The 18,017-nt window shown below is 43.6% G+C and overlaps 2 protein-coding genes across 12 annotated transcripts in view; one reads left to right on the top strand and one right to left on the bottom strand.

Annotated features, from left to right (window-relative positions):
* CPSF7 (cleavage and polyadenylation specific factor 7) overlaps nucleotides 1–15,165 on the bottom strand; it is a 28,388-nt gene extending 13,223 nt beyond the window's left edge. For 2 of the 11 annotated variants that reach the window (XR_001886773.1, XM_017878444.1), the window contains exons 1-7: nucleotides 15,054–15,165; nucleotides 14,321–14,429; nucleotides 6,522–6,740; nucleotides 5,590–5,693; nucleotides 5,045–5,217; nucleotides 1,248–1,662; nucleotides 747–865 (exon numbers count right to left, since the gene is read on the bottom strand). Coding sequence is in view for 10 of the 11 variants with exons in the window: in XM_017878444.1 (XP_017733933.1) it covers nucleotides 747–865; nucleotides 1,248–1,662; nucleotides 5,045–5,217; nucleotides 5,590–5,693; nucleotides 6,522–6,740; nucleotides 14,321–14,374 (1,084 nt within the window). In the remaining variant the exon portion in view is untranslated. Of the gene's footprint in view, nucleotides 1–746; nucleotides 866–1,247; nucleotides 1,663–5,044; nucleotides 5,218–5,589; nucleotides 5,694–6,186; nucleotides 6,264–6,521; nucleotides 6,741–14,320; nucleotides 14,430–14,693; nucleotides 14,900–15,026 lie in introns of those variants that run through there. The other 9 variants (XM_017878453.1, XM_017878454.1, XM_017878452.1 and 6 more) reach the window with 9 other exon arrangements.
* A 26-nt stretch (nucleotides 15,166–15,191) lies between these two features.
* The window catches only part of SDHAF2 (succinate dehydrogenase complex assembly factor 2), an 18,061-nt gene continuing 15,235 nt past the window's right edge, over nucleotides 15,192–18,017 (top strand). Inside the window, exon 1 of the mRNA XM_017878455.1 lies at nucleotides 15,192–15,321. Coding sequence (XP_017733944.1) covers nucleotides 15,286–15,321 — 36 coding nt within the window. The 5' untranslated portion in view covers nucleotides 15,192–15,285. The remainder of the gene's footprint in view (nucleotides 15,322–18,017) is intronic.

Here is an 18,017-nt window from a genome sequence, read left to right as displayed (position 1 = left end):
TAGGATAGGCTACCTACCAGCTCTGCTTAGACTCCCAAATGTAATGAGATTTCACAGCAAACCATTATCTAGGCTGGATGTGGTGGCTCACACCTGTAATCCCAGCACTCTGGGAGGCTGAGGCAGGTGGATCACTTGAGGTCAGGAGTTCAAGACCATCCTGGCCAATATGGTGAAACCCTGTCTCTACAAAAAATACAAAAATTAGCTGGGCATGGTGGCAAGTGCCTGTAATCCCAGCTACTCAGGAGGCTGAGGCAGGAGAATCGCTTGAACCCAGGAGGTTGTAGTGAGCCAAGATTGCACCACTGAATTCCAGCCTGGGCGACTCCCTCTCAAAACAAACAAAAAAACACATTATCCAGTCAAGACATCATTCCTAAAAAACAACCTAGGGTCTATATCTGGTATTGGGTAGACACTAAACCTAAAGATCAACCACTGAGATGGAGATTTCCACAAGGCAGGAATTTCACTCTACAGCAAATACCACATTGAGATTGTATTCTTTATATTCTAGGCATTAAGTTGGTTTTCATGAGGGCAGGCCTAGATACAGGCTAAGTAATACAGTCGGACTACCCCAAGGCCAAGAAATCAGGTTACATATTGCTCTTCAAAGTGTGCCGCTCTTGATATCTACAGTACTCCAACTTTATCTTGTTGAACTTTTGCCAGCAGAAATGACAAAATCAGGAAAAAAAGTAAAGGTTAAGGAGAAGGCAGCAAAGGTAAGCATGAGTTACCTGCACTGGCTCCAGATACCGCTTTGGAAATGGCACTGCTGGAAATTGCTCTGTTTCGCTTCATGATATCTTCAAATTCGGCTTCACTTACTGTAGAGGGTGGAGGGCCCGAATCTCGGCTGTACAGAGAAAATACCATCCTTGATTGCTCACACCCCTTATTATTTTTACTGTACTCTACAATACTTTTGTAATTTTGGCATAACACACAACAATGCTAGACATCTGTAGCATTCACAACACCTGCTCCAGCATTTAATTTAAGTACCTTTAAAAGGGGTATAAAGGACATGGTCTGGGTCAAGTGGTTAAGATGCAATCAAAACATCAAATGAAAACACTAACAAATAGTAAACTACTTCTCAGGAGTCAATGCTGTGACAACAGAATGTCCATAAGGGAAAGAAGAAGGATTCAGTGTTCACTTTCTCAGGGAGAATACAATGCTTAACACACTTGTTAACCCTGGCTCAAATCTGAAAGGAACAAGATAGTCCTTACCTGCCATGGTGGTTATAGGGGGCAGAGGCCTTCATGTAAGTATCTGGTGGAGGCCCCACTGTAGCGTTTGGTGGGGGGAAGAAGGCTGGATTGAGGTGAAGGGCAGGTGGGATGGCCCCAGGGGGAGGTACAGCAAGATGAGGAGGTAATCGAGGAGGTGGGGGCATGAGATGCTGGTAGTGGATACCAGGAGGAGGAGGAGGGACCCCAAAACTTGAGGAGAGAGGTGGTGGGGGTGGAATTGGTGGTGGGGGCAGACCCATCAGGGGAAGGGCTGAAGGAGGACGATTGAAGTAGGGCAGCACACTGGGGGGCTTATCCACACGAGCAGATGAGGGTACAAGGTTCTCAGAGGGTGTGGCCCGTCCATCAGCAGAGTCACTAGAATCTCGGGAATGGGCCCGTGGAGGTATTCCTATGAAGCAAAACAGAACTAACGTTACTGCCCAGGCTTTACACAAACCCATAGGACCAGTTCATCCTTCAGGAGTTACCAGACACCCTACAGAGGAAGGTGACTAAAGTGGCTAAGAAGGTAAAATCATCTGCCTTTTCTTTGGCTTCAGAGAAGGTCAGAAGCAACTCAGTAAAGACATTAAATCCAAAAAAACAGTATCCTCCTAAATCCTGTCAAAGAATGTTTTTCATCCAGAACTCCAGAAGTGCTTCAGAACAGATTTAATTTATCCTTACATATATGTTCTATTTTTAAATGTAGAAGGATCCTGATAGCCCACGAGAAAATGACAGTATTCACTGATGTTCAGGTGAATTGCAGTTGACTTGAAACCCCACATCTCCCGAAGAGTTCAGGACCTCTCTCCTTAAACCAATACTAGTTAACCTCTTCCTGTTGCACACTTGAAATGTTCTCTTTGCCACAGGGTGTTGGCTAGGGAATTTAGGGGAAGAGAGGGAGTGGCAGGAACTGGATGGCACTTCTATTTACATACTAAAACCAGTAATCAGGGCGAGAAAGAGACACGCATAAAGACTAGACAATTGAAGGTTAAGTGAAAGAAAAATGGGGAGATAGGCCAATAAAAGATCTGCCCACAGCCCGAGCACATGACACGCAGCTGACAGTAAGGGTGCTCAGCAAACGCTTGCTACAAACCATGTCTCAAATCTGGGGAACTCCTGCTACATTTCAATGGCCAAAATCCTCTACTCCTCAGGGCAGCCTAACAGGAACGCCATCACCACATGCCAGTATGGTGCTGTGCACAACAGGAGCTCAGAACATGTTTTAAACAGCTGGAAGCATGGATTCTGACACTGTCAAGTCACTTGATTAAACTTATTCCTTCTCTCCAGTTTAACAGTTTAAGCCTGTTTAATGTGGAATCCAATAGAACAAGATCACATGGCCCTAGGGGAGTCTTAGAAATAGAAAGATACCATTGGCAGCAAGTGTGGAGGGAAAGAGTGCTCCTTAAACTAGAACATGATAGTTAATCCCAGCTCCTGAGTAAAGCCTAAGGTGGAATGAATTATGCTGACAACCACCTAGACTTCTCTATTACAGAAACAGTGTCAATGCTGTCTTATTCTTCATGTCTCAAAGACATGGCAACTGGCTCTTTCCTAGAGTTCTCTCAAACTGAAGTACAAAAAGGTATTAGGCAAGTGTCATCTAACAGCTAACCACTTTCCCAGCTACTACTGTTGTCACATCTGCAAGGATTCTGTTTTTTATCTATGGCTACAAGTCCCAAAAGAGGCAACCATTTTTATGCAGAGGAAGTCCACCAGCTTTACTTAGTGATTAACAGAGCCCAGGTCCATCAGCACGACAGAGAAAAACTGCACTCAGTTACCACAATCTTTTCAGCAAAGAAAGGTAACATGAAAAGCAGTTGAATAGAAGTAGGAATGTTATTCCCAATATAACTGTAAAATTACATACCTAAGGAAGGTCAGCGGTGAATTACAGAAAGACTCCAAAACAGAGGGGACTTGAAAATACTTGTCAAGGAAGAAAAGTGTGTCCTTTCTAACATGGAGCAGTAAGAGTTCACACCAAATCTATCTAGGCTGTCAATCTAGTTAAAAGAACAGCTGTTCCTATGCAAGAGCGAAGTGGTCCTATTTCTACCTGGAGGATAAACCCAATCAATACAAGGCACTATTTTGAGAGCTGGACCTAAGCAGTGACAGAAGATCGGTGATGAAACTTTGCTGTTCCTCCCACTGTAGCAAAAGAAAATAAGGGTGGCTGACTGTCTCAGGGAGGGCCTTGCAGGGTGGCTGCACTTTATGAGGTCAGGAAAATCCAAGGTCTAGTCCTCAGGTTTCTCAGATTCAGAAACCTGCTTCAACCAGGGTGACTAGGCCGTAGGAGACTGACTCATGCTAACCAAACTCACAAGAGACTGACTCATAAACCAGAACACCAATTTATTAATTTACAATGAGAAATATAACTGCCAAGCAGACCGGAGTACTTGTGTCGGCTGGTCAGCGCATTCTCTTCCCAGTAGGAGACCCTAATTGGGAAATCAAATTAGCATAAGAAAGTGGCTTAGTGAGTACAGTCGGAATAAAGAGAGTAAGATGAATGTAAGGTAAACTGTCCTCAAACTAGGGTAGTCTGGTGTAGTTTTCTTTTTTTTTTGAGACTCACTCTGTCACCCAGGCTGGAGGGTGGTGGTGCAATCTCAGGTCACTGCAACCTCCACCGCTGGGGTTCAAGAGATTCACCTGCCTCAGCCTCCCAAGCAGCTGAGATTACAGGCATGTGCCACCATAACCGGCTAAGTTTTGTATTTTTAGTAGAGACAGGGTTTTGCCATGTTGCCAAGGCTGGTCTCCAACTCCTGACCTCAGGTGATCTGCCCGCCTTGGCCTGCCGAAGTGCTGGGATTACAGTGTGAGCCACCACGCCCAGCCCCTAACTCTCCCACCCCCTGAGACGGAGTCTTGCTCTGTCGCCCAGGCTGGAGTGCAGTGGCCTGATTTCAGCTCACTGCAACCTCCGTCTCCCGTGTTTAAGCAGTTCTCCTGCCTCAGTCTCCCGTGTAGCTGGGATTACAGGCGTGTGTCACCACACTCAGCTAATTTTTGTATTCCTAGTAGAGATGGGGGTTTCACCATGTTGGCGAGGCTGGTCTCGAATTCTTGACCTCATGATCCACCCACCTTGGCCTCTCAAAGTGCTGGGATTATAGGCGTGAGCCACCGCGCCCGGCCTCTAACTTTCTTTACTAATGGGATATACCTGCCAAGCAGACTAAAACATTTGGTAATCAAAAGAGCACCCTCTCCCCTGGACAATGCTGGAGAAATATTGTTCAATTCTTATTCTCCAACACTCCTCTTGGTTTATTCCTTACAGTATCCTTCCAATGAACGTTTATGAAAAGATTATAGGCACCTTTTAGTTACATTTCAGGGTGGCTGCTTCTTGATAATTTATAAAGAGGCATGTCTTAAAAATTAAGCCCATTCACCATATGCCAATTTTTAGACAGAAACACAGAATTTAGAGCTGATGGAACTTTAAATATCATGTCACTAGTCCAGATGGGGAAACAGGCCCTAAGCAGTAAAGTGACTTGGCCAAGGTCACACAATGAATTATTGGCAGAACCAAACTACAACCTGAACCTACTTGACTCCCAGCACAATGCTCTTTCTTCTATACAGACCTATTTTGGGGACTACTTGTCGACCATGACACCACTTACAACCACCATCACCCTCCCCCAAACTCATCCACACTGTAGGCTGAGCCTACACCACAGAAAACAAACCCACAAACATCCCCCCCCTTCATACAGATGGTCTCCACGTACCCCCTCTTGGGACTCGGACACACTCACGTTTCCGAGCCTGTGCCTCAAACTGTGACAGGTTCTGCCGGGTGGCCGGCCTCACGTCCACTTTTTCTCCATTAAGAACTTTTCCTGGTAGGAGTTCCAACAATTTGTGGACAGAGTTTTCAGAGGCTACCACCACCTCAGCATACCTTAGGAAGGAAAAATTAAAAATGAATGAAATCTGTAGACAACAAAGAGAAGAAAAAAGAAATTCTCTTCTATTTTTAGTAAAAAACGATAAAGCAAAGGACATCTTGCTAAACTAAACACACACACAGCACTACTAACAAAGAGCCTAAATCTTTGCTTTTTTTGGAATTAAAAATCAGTATTCTTCGCCCCTTAAGAGATGCATGTTCTACCACATTGCAGCTAGGTCCCTTTCTAAGGCAGTTTGCCAAAACCAAGGCATTAAGCTGGGCCAGGGGTGGGAGGGATTAAAATTCAGGGCCAAAATATAGTGCTGATCTGTTATCCCAATGGTTACAAATTAAAAGGGGCTTCTCAAATCCAGACCTCACCCTTTGGACTGGCCATTTGCTCGATTCTCTGCAAATTTCAACTCCACCACATCATAGACTCCTATAGAGCGAATAACCTGGATCAGCTGCTGGTCTGTGGTCCACTGGGGCCGGCAAGATGGAAAAGGAAGAGATGTCAAGAGCTATACCCCCACCTGCCAATGTCCCAGACCCTGCCCCCCAAACCCAGGATTCTAGTCACAACTAAATCCCCCCAGAGGAAACTCAAAAGCCTGGCAATATTTCAGTTAGTGCAGACTTTTCTTACTGTCCTCAGCCATACAGAAGTCCAAACCCACTTACCCCCAATCCCCATCTTTAGAGATTGAGAAGATTAAAACTTATTGTAACTTTGACTGCCATTTGGGCTGGCTGGTCATCAGTTCAAACACTGACAGCTACCAATTTTTTAATTATAGATCTGACAGGCTAGAGTTGACCATTGCCAGAACTTCCCCACAATAAATATATTTTCTAACTCGGAAAAACCACCCCCACCACCAGCCCCAAAACATGACAAAATAACTTGCAGAACAACGGTCACCACCTACCCCAAGTATACTAGAGTTATCAAGGTCTTTAATCCCCATCACCCACCATTATCACAGGACCATCTAATGACCACCAAGAGTTCAAGGTGTTCACTCTGAAATCTCGTCCCACAGATGACCCTGCTAGACATAAAGCCCCAGGGTCAGGGGCAGTAACAAGATGGCAGAAAAAGCAACTACCCACTTAATCATTGCTTTCTTCGGCACCAGTACGTCCTCAGGATAGTTCTCTTTCAGAGATCAATCCAACCTGATCCCAGGAAAAAGAAATCCAACCCCATCAGAGCACAAAACAGTGCAACAGTGGTTTCTGAAAATGCCATCACCTCCCAGTGCTCTCCCTCCAGCCACCCATAAGCATTTTTGGTTACCCACACTCACCCAGGAGAAGCTGCCCACATAGACGGCAGCTCGTCTATTACGCAGGCCACTGTAGGTATACAGAATTGCAGGGGTCTTGTTGTTGGGCTTGGGAGATGGCTCCTGGCGAACAGGAGGAGGTGGCTCAGTGCTGCTGCTTCTGTCATCTGAGGGCTGTGAGGTGGCTGTCAGCACATCATCATACAGGTCAATCTGATCTGTATTGTTGAACTCTGGGTCCTGAGATGAGGGGGTGGCAAAGGTAGGTTTGCAAACTTCATTTTGTTCATTCTGTTTCACTCTAGTTTATTACAATCCAGTTAAATACTTGATAAAACATGTACAAAACTTCCTTGTCCCACCCTAGGAAACAAGGTAAGAAAAACCTGTTGAAACTGTATCACTTAATTCAAATTATGTACATTTTTTTTTCTCTCAAGATTCTGGTAACAGTCTGTAAAGTTTATGGCTTTAGCCACTGGCAAGAATCAAAAGGCACTGGGTGATTAAGCAAGCAAAGGAAGAATGCATAATGAGATGCATGGGCTGCTGTGATCAATAAGGTCAACTTCTAAAGACCATATCTAAGATAAGCTAATGAAAACTTATTTTCAACATCTTATGCTATTTCCAAAATCAAGTGTTACATAAAATTCACTTGTCTATTTAATAATAAATTTATTCAGAAACTGAATACAGAGGAAAAGCATGAAAGTGGGTACAAAAATGCAAAAAAGATTGGGAGTTACTGATTTAAATCCCTTGATTGGTACAAATGATTTAGGAAAGCTCTAAACTCATTGTATACAATCCCATCTTTCCATCAGAGAAAATAAAAAATAAATAAAAGGGAAGGGAATAACAACAGCGGTTTTCCCCTACTAAGTTCTATTTCTTAAATGACATACAGACCCAATGCATTACCATGCCATGTATCTAGGAGACGTACTTTTTTTTTCTGAGACAGGGTCTCACTTTGTCACCCAGGCTGGAGGGCAGTGGTCCAATTACAACTCACTGCAACTTCAGCCTCCTGGGCTCAAGTGATCCTCCCACCTCAGCCTCCAAGTAACTGGGGACTACAGACATGCGCAACCATGCCCAGCTAATTTTCAAATTTTTTGTAGAGACAGGGTTTCACCATGTTGCCCAGGCTAGTCTGGATCTCCTGGACTCAAGTGATCCACTGGCCTCGGCCTCCCAAAGTGCTGGGATTACAGGGGTGACTACCATGCCCAGCCGATATTCAATGATATACAAAAAACAGTTAAAGTTCTCTAAAATATAAGGGCCAGAAAATACGACAAGAACCTATATCATAAACTGTATCACAGTATGCATTTATAATATGAACATGTATTACAGAAGATGTGCAAATTATACATTCTGCCTATGTGATATATTACTACATACCAAAACCCCTAAAACTACAACTACTACTACTACTACTACTACAATATGGGACCTTAATGTTTAGGATTTTACAGGCCAGGTGCAGTGGCTGACGCCTGTATCCCAGCACTTTAGGACACAGAGACAGGCAAACTGCTTGTACCCAAAAGTTTCAGACCAGCCTGGGCAACGTGGTGAAACCCTATCTCTACAATAAATACAAAAATTAGCTGGGCATGATGGCACAAACCTCTAGTCCTAGCTACTCGAGAGGCAGGAGGATCACTTGAGCCCGGGAGGCTGACGTTGCAGTGAGCCATGAGTGGACCACTGCAGTCCAGCCTGGGCAACAGAGTTAGACCCTATTATTAAAAAAAAAAAAAAAAAAAAAAAAAAAAAAAAAAAAAAAAGTGTTCAGGATTCTAAAACATAATTATCTCAGAGAAATCTATCTTTCTGTTTTTTTTTTTGGAGACAGAGTCTTGCTCCATTGCCCAGGCTGGAGTGCAGTGGCGCCATCTCAGCTCACTGCAATCTCCGACTCTTGGGTTCAGATTCTCCTGCCTCAGCCTCCTGAGTAGCCGGGATTACAGGTGCATGCCACCATGCCCAGCTAATTTTTGTATTTTTTGTAGAGATGGGGTTTCACCACGTTGGTCAGGCTGGTCTCGAACTCCTGACCTCGTGCTCTGCCCACCTCGGCCTCCCAAAGTGCTAGGATTACAGGCGTGAGCCACCATGCCTAGCCTCAGAGAAATCTTTTTAAGGATTAGACAAGTATTTTATTTTTATTGCAAGAATTTGACAAAACATTCAAACAATGCTAAAGACAATGCTTCCAAAATGACAGAGACAGCAAGTAGTTCAGTGTTTTAAGGATGCTACAGCAGTTTCACATTGCTATTCTTTTAGAGAGAGAATAAAGGAGACACCTAAGTTGGGCCACTTGTCCAGTACCCTGAAGAAATACTTTCTTCAAGGCAACTACAGACAGGTGACTCCCATAACTTTCTCCCTCCAATATCACGGCAAGAACTGCTAATTCTGAAGTGATCTGAAGACGACTCACTAAAAAAATTAACTCTTAGATCAATCCTTGTATTATAAGAACCTTTGAAAACAATCTTTTAGTTTTTTAGTTTATGTGAAGTACAGTGGAAGAAAACACACACTAAGAGAATAATCTTGGGTTGTTCTGATAGAGAAGGGGGAAGGATTCTACTTCCTGAACCATATAAATAATTTCAAATATTACAAACACTCTAAGAAACCCACCAGGAGGGCTTAACCCTTGTAAAAACGTTAGAAAAAGAATAGCAAGAGAGAGTAAACTTTTACGGGGCAACTTAACAAGAAAAGGAATCAGTGAGGCAAATAAGCACAGGAAGCTTGTTCCATGTGGTCAAACCCATAAGAAAGGATTGTACACAAAAAGGATCAGCATATAAAGAATGAGGAGAGAAGCTAACACTGCAGAGGACAGGGTGGATAATAAAGTAAGATGAGGTCAGCTAGGGCTAGTAAGTGGGAAAACATTTTATGTGTAAGTAATCACCATAAAATATTTCATAGCTCTTATGTCTCAAAACCATCCCAACTCTAGACAAAATCACTCTTCTATTCATGTACCAGGTATGGTGAGTTGCTTCTGTGGTTCAAGGTAGAGAAAGGATTTATATACATCACTTGATCCTATCCAATGCTCAAATCCTTAGAAAGCACTACTTCACACCAAGATTCTCCTTTTTTTCTGAGATAGAGTGTCACTTTGTCACCCAGGTTGAAGTGCAGTGGCGTGATCTCAGCTCACTGAAACCTCTGCCTCCTGGGTTCAAGTGATTCTCCTGCCTCAGCCTCCAGAGCAGCTGGAATTACAGGTGTGCCCCACCACATCCAGCTAATTTTTGTATTTTTAGTAGAGACGGGGTTTCACCATGTTGGCCAGGCTGGTCTCGAACTCCGGACCTCAGGTGATCCACCCACCTCAGTCTCTCAAAGTGCTGGGATTATAGGAGTAAGCCACCGCACCCAGCCTTCTTTTTTTTAAATCAAGGATTTTCAAATGAAACTTAAAGGGAATAAGGAGACACATTATCTCGGATAATCAAATGGAACCAAATTGAGATTCCCTTCCATGCAGTATCTGTAATTCAGATATATGTGTCTAAAATTTCTAATGTAAAAATTATCACTGAAAATTGAGTAGTGGACTAATATGCAGATTTGGACAGCTCAGAGACCAAATGCATCACCAGGAAACCCTTCATACTATAAGCGTAGGCAACCAATCTACTGTTTTAAGATCCCTTAAAGAATAGGATAGACTAGATCCTGGAGGATCTTGGTATGGCTACCACTTTTAGAAACAAAAGGACTGAATGAATACAAAATTATCACAAGATTTAAATGGTCTCTGTGGGCCATAGAGTCTCAGTTCAAAGAAGTTGGTGGGAACTGCACAGGGCAAGACTGTTGAGGACTCTACTGAAGAAACAAGGTATCAAATTGTTTGGATTTTAATCCCCCAGCATCACAATTCATTTTACTTGTTCAGCTAATAAAACAGAAACACAGTTAAGGGCCAGAGATTTTTCTCAGGCGATTTATGCAGTGATAGATTAAAGTAAAATCAAATTCTATAAATTAAGTGAAAAGTACATTTTACATGCACTGATGTTCAAAGTTTCATTCCAGGGAGATTAAACATGAAACATATATTTAATATTGAACAACTATCTCAAATAATTTTGTGTTCAATAGCACAGAAAGAACTGTGACTGTCTCATGAAACTTCTTGCTTCTCTGTAAACAAAAGAGAACGTGTGTGATTTTCAATTTAAATAAGATCTTCTCCACTTGTCTGCTCAATGTTCCTACCCTCCACCCTCTTCTTCCTGATATCCCACTGAGGGAAGTAACTAGCCTATGATTTATTTTTCTCAGAGCAACCAACTTGATACCATTGTTTCTTTTAATTGTAACCAAGGCTTAATAAAAAATTTTGGCTTTATAATGATCATTTCCACAGTTCTCACTTTACACCCTCCTTGTCCTTCATTGTACCTTGCCATTGTCCACCACCCCTACCCACCAGGAGTGGAATCTGTTTTGAGTACAGGGACCCTTTTTTTTTCCTTTTACTTCACTAGTCCTGGCACAGTGCTTAGCAAATACAAGTAGCTCAATAAATACTTGTTGATGGACGTAAGGAAGAGAACTGGGCACACTGTGCAAAGCCTGTCTCAGTATGAGAAGCCAAAACTCCCAGCAGAACAACTGATCTCAGTCACCTTTCCAGAGTTCTCCCTGGTCCAAGAGAGCCAGTGTGAATCCCAGGACTCCCTATGTTACAGGAATAAAGTAGCTCTGGCAAAAAAGGCTTTTGCAGCAAGTGCTCTAAGAGATCAGGGAATAAGCACCATAGGGTTCCATCTAGGAAAAATATTAATTTTCCTTGGGGAGCAAAGTGTACATCAAGTGCTTCCTGTGCATAGGCCAGCCTGGGGCAAAATCGGTAACATTCTAAAACACAATTTGTACTGGGTGCCTTCAGACTAAGCCAGCTTCTAACAATTGTAGCCAAAGTTTGTTTTTGTTTTTTAATAATTTCTGTAGGTTCCAGATGACACTAATGCTAACTTTGTCAAAAATAACTAATTTGCATGTGTGTGGGGGGAAGCACTCATCCCATCACCTTCCACAAAACATAAGATATTCAAAATGCACACTTTCTTCAGCTTGCCCAGTGTCAAATATTGCCTGTTGGATATATACATCTATTAAAGTCCACATACTATCTTTAGCCTGTCTTAGACCTGTAAAAAAGTCCTTTTTAACAGAGGAGACCAGAGAACAAACTGTCGAGGTCAATAACTTCTACTCTAACAAAGCAGTACCACTGGACAATGGATTCTGCCTATTTCTCAAAATGAAATGAATGGCACCATTATCAATCCACAGATAAGAAATTAGAAAGGGAAAAGCTTTTCATTAATAACAGAGAAGGCGGCTGGGTGTGACGGCTCACACCTGTAATCCCAGCACTTTGGGAGGCCGAGGTGGGCGGATCATAAGGTCAAGAGATTGAGACCATCCTGGCCAACATGGTAAAACTCCATCTCTACTAAAAATACAAAAATTAGCTGGGCGTGGCGGCGTGCACCTGTAGCTCAAGCTACTCAGGAGGCTGACAGGAGAACCACATGAACCCGGGAAACGGAGGCTGCAGTGAAACAAGATGGTGCCACTGCACTCTAGTCTGGTGACAAAGAGAGACTCTGTCTCAAAAAGAAAAAAAAAGAGAAGAATTAAGGAGCGCTCTTGTTATCTTAGTGGGGAAAAAACATAATCTGCAAAAAGTCTGAACTGGGCAGAGTGGCTCACACCTGTAATCCCAACAGTTTGGGAGGCTGAAGTGGGAGAATCACTTTAAGCTCAGGAGTTGAGAGACCAGCCTAGGCAACACAGCAAGACTGTTTTTTTTTTTTTTAAGGTAGTAAAAGTCTGATTCAAGTGAATATGGAAAACAATGATTTTGCAACTAAATTAACATCTGGAACTTTCCTCTTTTATCCATAACTATTGGATTTATTTAAAATTAAATTTTTTTTTTGCTGTGCACAGTGGCTCATGCCTGTAATCCAAGCACTTTGGGAGGCCAAGGCGGGCAGATGACGAGGTCAGGCATTCGAGACCAACCTGGCCAACATGGTGAAACCCCATCTCGATTAAAAATACAAAAATTAGCCAGGCGTGGTGGCCCACTACTCCCAGCTACTCAGGAGGCAGAGGCAGGAGAATCGCTTGAACCTGGGAGGCAGAGGTTGCAGTGAGCCAAGATCGTGCCATTGCACTCCAGCCTGGGTGACAGAGAGACTCCATCTCAACAAAAAAGAAAAAAAAAAGGAAAATTCATGTATTTAAGACAATCAGCAGCTATATTTAAAGGACCACAGTTAACCAGAGCAGAGACAAGAAACCTGCCATTAAAATGTATAATTGGTGAAGCTGTATAATGGGTACAAGACCATTACATTATTCTACTTTTGTGTATGGTTTATAATTTCCATGTTACAAATCCATAATGCATCAAAAAATAGAGTTTAATGTAAACTTATGCCAAGTGAAAAATAAATGGCATGTATCCGCCTCTTCTGTTGCCTCATATCAAAGTCAGGGTCCAACCAGGGAACATTCCTTTTCTAGCCTATTCATTACATGCTCTTACCAGGTCCTTATGTGTACCCATGGGAAGATGCAAATGGGAAGAGCCAGCTTAACTTATGTAGAATGGTGCTGAAAATAACCCAGGCAACGTATTAGTAAGTTTTCAATACAAACTTTGGAACATTCTTGAGAACTGACCGCAAGACTGAAAAACTGAACTGCATGGAAGATTACTCCTTCGAGAGAATTTTTCTTGTTTTTAAGTCAGGAGGATCTTGCTCTGTTGCCCAGGATAGCATGCAGCAGCCCAATCATGGCTCACTGCAGCCTTGCACTCCTGGGCTCAGGGAGTACCTCTTGCCTCACTCTCCAGAGCAGATGGGACTACAGGCACAAGCCACCACATCTAGTTGTGTTTTTTTTTTTTTTTTTTTTTTTTTACATTTTTGTAGAGACTGGGTCTTGTTATGTTGCCTTGGCTGGTATTGAACTCCTGGCCTTAAGCAATCTTCCCATCTCAGCCTCCGGAGCAGCTGAGATTACAGTCAAGAGTCACCGTGCCCAGCTCTAGATAAATTTCTGTATAATGTTCCCTGGTACAATAAAAACAAATCCAACTGAGGGTATGTGCATGAGTCTGTATCTGTCTTCTAAATGGCGTGTCTAACGTCTTTACCCTTTTATTCCCTCTAGAAAAACTAAAGTTAATCAATACAATTTATTATACCAAAATGCCTGTGGACTTCTCATGACTGGAGTCAAACTACTTATAAAAGCAAGTAAAACTTAATTGGAATGGAGTTGAAACTAAATGTTAAAGTTATCTTTTCTACTTTGTTTTTGCACTGTTTTGGTGGAGGGGACTATACTTCTCCAGCTGCAGGCTGAGAATGTAAAGGAACAGGTATCAACACTGTCCTCATGAATACTGTAGCAAATGTACTTTTGATTTTTAAGTGTGGTTAGTCTGACATCCAACTTTGGCTTCTTGGGGAGTAAATTCCACAGGTTGATTCACCATTCTATTACACCTGCTTTTTATTTGCTCTTAAATCAAAGCCTTTAAAATTAAGCCTGGAGTTTCAAATTAACATAAAGAGGAACGGAGTGTAGTCTTTAAAGTTTCTGCAGGGGAAAAATTTTAGACCGGATAGACGTGTGTTCAAGCCTAGGACTGGTACAGCTTGAAACCACTGCCAGTTTGCTGAAAATGATTCCTCAGATGATCAAGGAAAATCCCAAAGCTCCTGATGACCCCTCACCTGGTTGAACTCCTCGTCAGCATATATATCAATCAAGTCCACTCCTTCTGACATGGCTCCGGAAGGAAGATCGCGAGCCCGGAGGATGGACAAAGTAAGGAAGATGCCACTGCGGGATTCGGAAAAATGCAAGAATTAGAAGGCACGAGGGTCCTGGCCTGGGAGGAGGGCAATGGTTGCTAACCTCCCATCTCCAGAGACGCAGCATCCTAGCGGCCCGAGCTCGGCCCCACCCGCTCCGCCCCGCCCCCGGCCTCGCGCCGCCCCCCGCTCTCCCAGGCCACCGGGGGTCGCTGCCCATCACCCTCGGGCCCGACCCGGGTAGCGCCGCGTCGGCGTCGCAGCTGCCTATGGCGCGACGGAAAAGTCCCACCTTCGGCTCCTAGGGGCCCTAGGACCGCGTTGCGAAGAAAGACCGCGGCGAAGCCCGCAGCCCCTGTCCGTCGCACCTGCCTAGGCCCCAAAGCGGCTCCGGCCAGGGCCCCCGGGTGTCAAGCTACTCCAGCTGCCTCTGCTCCCCACCCAGGCCTACTCTTCGCCCCCAGCTAGGCCCGCCCCGCTCCCTCCCCACACACCCGGCCCGGCGCTCTCTCTGCCCCCTCCCTCAAAGGCCAGCGCCTCCCTCCGCCCGCAGACTCCGGCCGTCCCATCTCAACCGACCCCCTCCCCGCCTCAGCACCGGCCCGGACCCCTCTTCCGGCCCAACCTGCCCCCGGCCGCGCGCCCCCGTTACCGGGAATATGGCGGCGGCAGCGGCGAGTCCGGACTAGGCCCGAAGCGCGCGAACCGCTCTCCGCCCCAGGTCCCGCCCCCCCGCCGCCGGCGTCACACGCACCGCCACTTCCGGCATACGCAAGGACGCACCTTCCGTCTCAGGTCCTCCGTGGCTGCCGTAGTCGGCTGGCCGTGCGGCTAGGAGTTCCCGGAAGTGCCCGGGCAGCCGGTTTCCGGTGCAGGTGGGGAAAATGGCGGTGTCCACAGTGTTCTCGATTTCATCGCAGGTGAGGAGAGAGAACGTTCTAGCGTCCGGGGCGGGCGGCAGCGCGGATTACGCTGTGTCTTCTTCTGTGGTCTCTATCTTGGGGAGCGTTCGTCTGCCTGATAGCCTAGGGCAAGGGCAGGCCCAGGGAGAGGCCGATTCTGCAGCTCAGGAAATAAAGGTCGCTTCCATTCTTTGGTGAGCCTACTGTGTGCCAGTCTGAAAATAACTGCTTAAACGATAAGTCATCTTCCAAGACTCAATTCATCTCTCACCTACGTCCCAGGCGGGGTTAGCCCAACTTCCTCTGGGCGCCCCTTCTCCCCGTTCTTTAGTCTTTAATGCCTTTCGTGGTCACATAGTATCTTGAGCTCTTTGTTTTGTTTATAACGGACATATAATAATTGTACGTGTTTATGGGGGTACAGTATAATGTTTTAATACTTGTGTACATTGTGTAATCAAATCAGCGTAGTTAGCATGTCCATCACCGCAAATCTTTATCATTTCTTTGTGTTGATAACTTTTCGAGATCTTTTTCTAGCCATCTTGACATACACAGTACAGTGTTATTAGCTGTAGTCACTCTAATATGTAATAGAGCACTGGAACTTATTATTCTTTTTTCCTATCCTGCTGTTACAAAATAACTAACTTTGCCTCTATCTTCCCCTCCTACCCCCATCCCTATCTTTATTCTTTTTTTTTTTTCCTATAGACCCAGGGACTTGATCTTTATTCTGTTTTGATGTAGGCGTTTACACTATAAACTTCCTTCTTAGTACTGCTTTTGTCGCATCTCATAATTTTGTATATGTTGGGTTGTAGTTTGTCTCAGGATGTTTCCTTTTTATTTGTTTTTTGTTGTTTTCCTTCTTCTTCTTTTTTTTTTTTTGTAGAGACAGGGTCTCACTATGTTGCTCAGGCTGGTCTCAAACTCCTGGCCTCAAGTGATCCTCCCGCCTCAGCTTTCCAAAAAGTGCTGGGATTACTGGCGTGAGCCACCATTCCCGGCGTGTCTCAAGATATTTTCTAATTTTCCTTTTGATGTCTTCTTTGACTCATTGATTATTCAAGAGTGTGTTGTTTAAGTTCCACATATTTGTGAATTTTCCAGCTTTTCTTTTGCTGTTGATTTCCAGGTTTTAATAAAATGTCTCTTGTACAGCATATAGTTGAATCTTTTTTTAGAAATTCATTCAACCATTTCATGTCTTTTGATTGGGGAGTTTATTTTATTTTATTATTATTATTATTAATTTTTTTGAGACAGAGTCTCGCTCTGTTGCGCAGGTTGGAGTGCAGTGGCGTGATCTCAGCTCACTGCAAGCTCTGCCTCCCGGATTCATGCTATTCTCCTGCCTCAGCCTCCCGAGTAGCTGGGACTACAGGCGCCTGCCACCATGCCCAGCTAATTTTTTGTATTTTTAGTAGAGACTGGGTTTCACCGTGTTAGCCGGGATGGTTTCAATCTCCTGACCTCGTGATCCGCCCACCTTGGCCTCACAAAGTGCTGGGATTATAGGCGTGAGCCTCCGCGCCTGGCCTGAAGTTCGAGACCAGCCTGGGCAACATGGCAAAACCCCTTCTCTACTAAAAAAATTTACAGGTGTGGTAGTGCACACCTGTAGTCCCAGCTACTTGAGAGGCAGAGGTGGGAGTGAGTCTGAGAAGTCAAGGCTGCAATGAGCTATGATTTTGCAACTGCACTCCAGCCCGGGCATTAGGAGTGAGACCTTTTCTCAAAAAATAAATAAAATAAAATAGGGAAGTACAATTATCCCTTTGTATCCATGGGATGACTGTTGTAGGACCCTCTGTGGATATCAAAATCTGCAGATGCTCAGTCTCATATAAAATGGCATAGTAGTTGCATATAATCTACACATATCCTTTCTTTTTTTTTCTTTCCTTTTTTTTTTTTTTAATTATACTTTAAGTTCTAGGGTACATGTGTACAACGTGCAGGTTTGTTACATATGTATACGTGTGCCATGTTGGTGTGGTGCACCCATTAACTCATCATTTACATTAGGTATGTCTCCCCCACCCCACACATCCTTTCATATGCTCTAAATTATTTCTAGATTACTTATAATACCGAAAACAATGTCAAGACTATGTAAATACTTGTTATACTATATCTCAGTTGTTTTTTAATTGTTGTATTATTTGTTATTTCTTTTGAATATTTTTGATCCACGGTTGAGTGTGCAGTTGGTTGAGTGTGCAGTTGGTTGAATTTGCAGGTGTGGAACCCACAGATGTGGAGGGTCAACCGTGCTTGCTGTTGCCATTTTGTAAACTGTTCTCTGTCTTACAACTTTTTTGCTCCTCTTTTCCACTCTTGTCATCCTTTATATTTCATTGACTTTTTTTTCTTTTTGTAGTCATATAGTTTGAGAAATGAATTTCTCATTTCCTTGTATGTCTTACACAGGTATTTCTTTGTGATTACCATGTGGCTTATGTAAAACAAAACAATCTGTTTTGATTGATAACTTAATTTCCATTGCATACAAAAACTCTGCTGTTTTATGACCCCTTTTATGTTATTGGTGTCACAAATTACATCTTTTATATTGTCTCCATTAACAAATTTTATAGTTATTTTATACTTTTGTCTTTAATTTCTATACCAAAATAAAAGTGATTTACATACCATAGTTACAGTATTATAGTATTCTGTACTTTATATATATATATATATATATAGTT

This window comes from Rhinopithecus bieti, unplaced genomic scaffold (genome assembly GCF_001698545.2).
Source record: "Rhinopithecus bieti isolate Rb0 unplaced genomic scaffold, ASM169854v2 scaffold_11488, whole genome shotgun sequence".
NCBI lineage: Eukaryota > Metazoa > Chordata > Mammalia > Primates > Cercopithecidae > Rhinopithecus > Rhinopithecus bieti.
The sequence above is the reverse complement of the archived record's forward strand: the minus strand, read 5'-3'. Positions and strand labels throughout refer to the sequence as shown.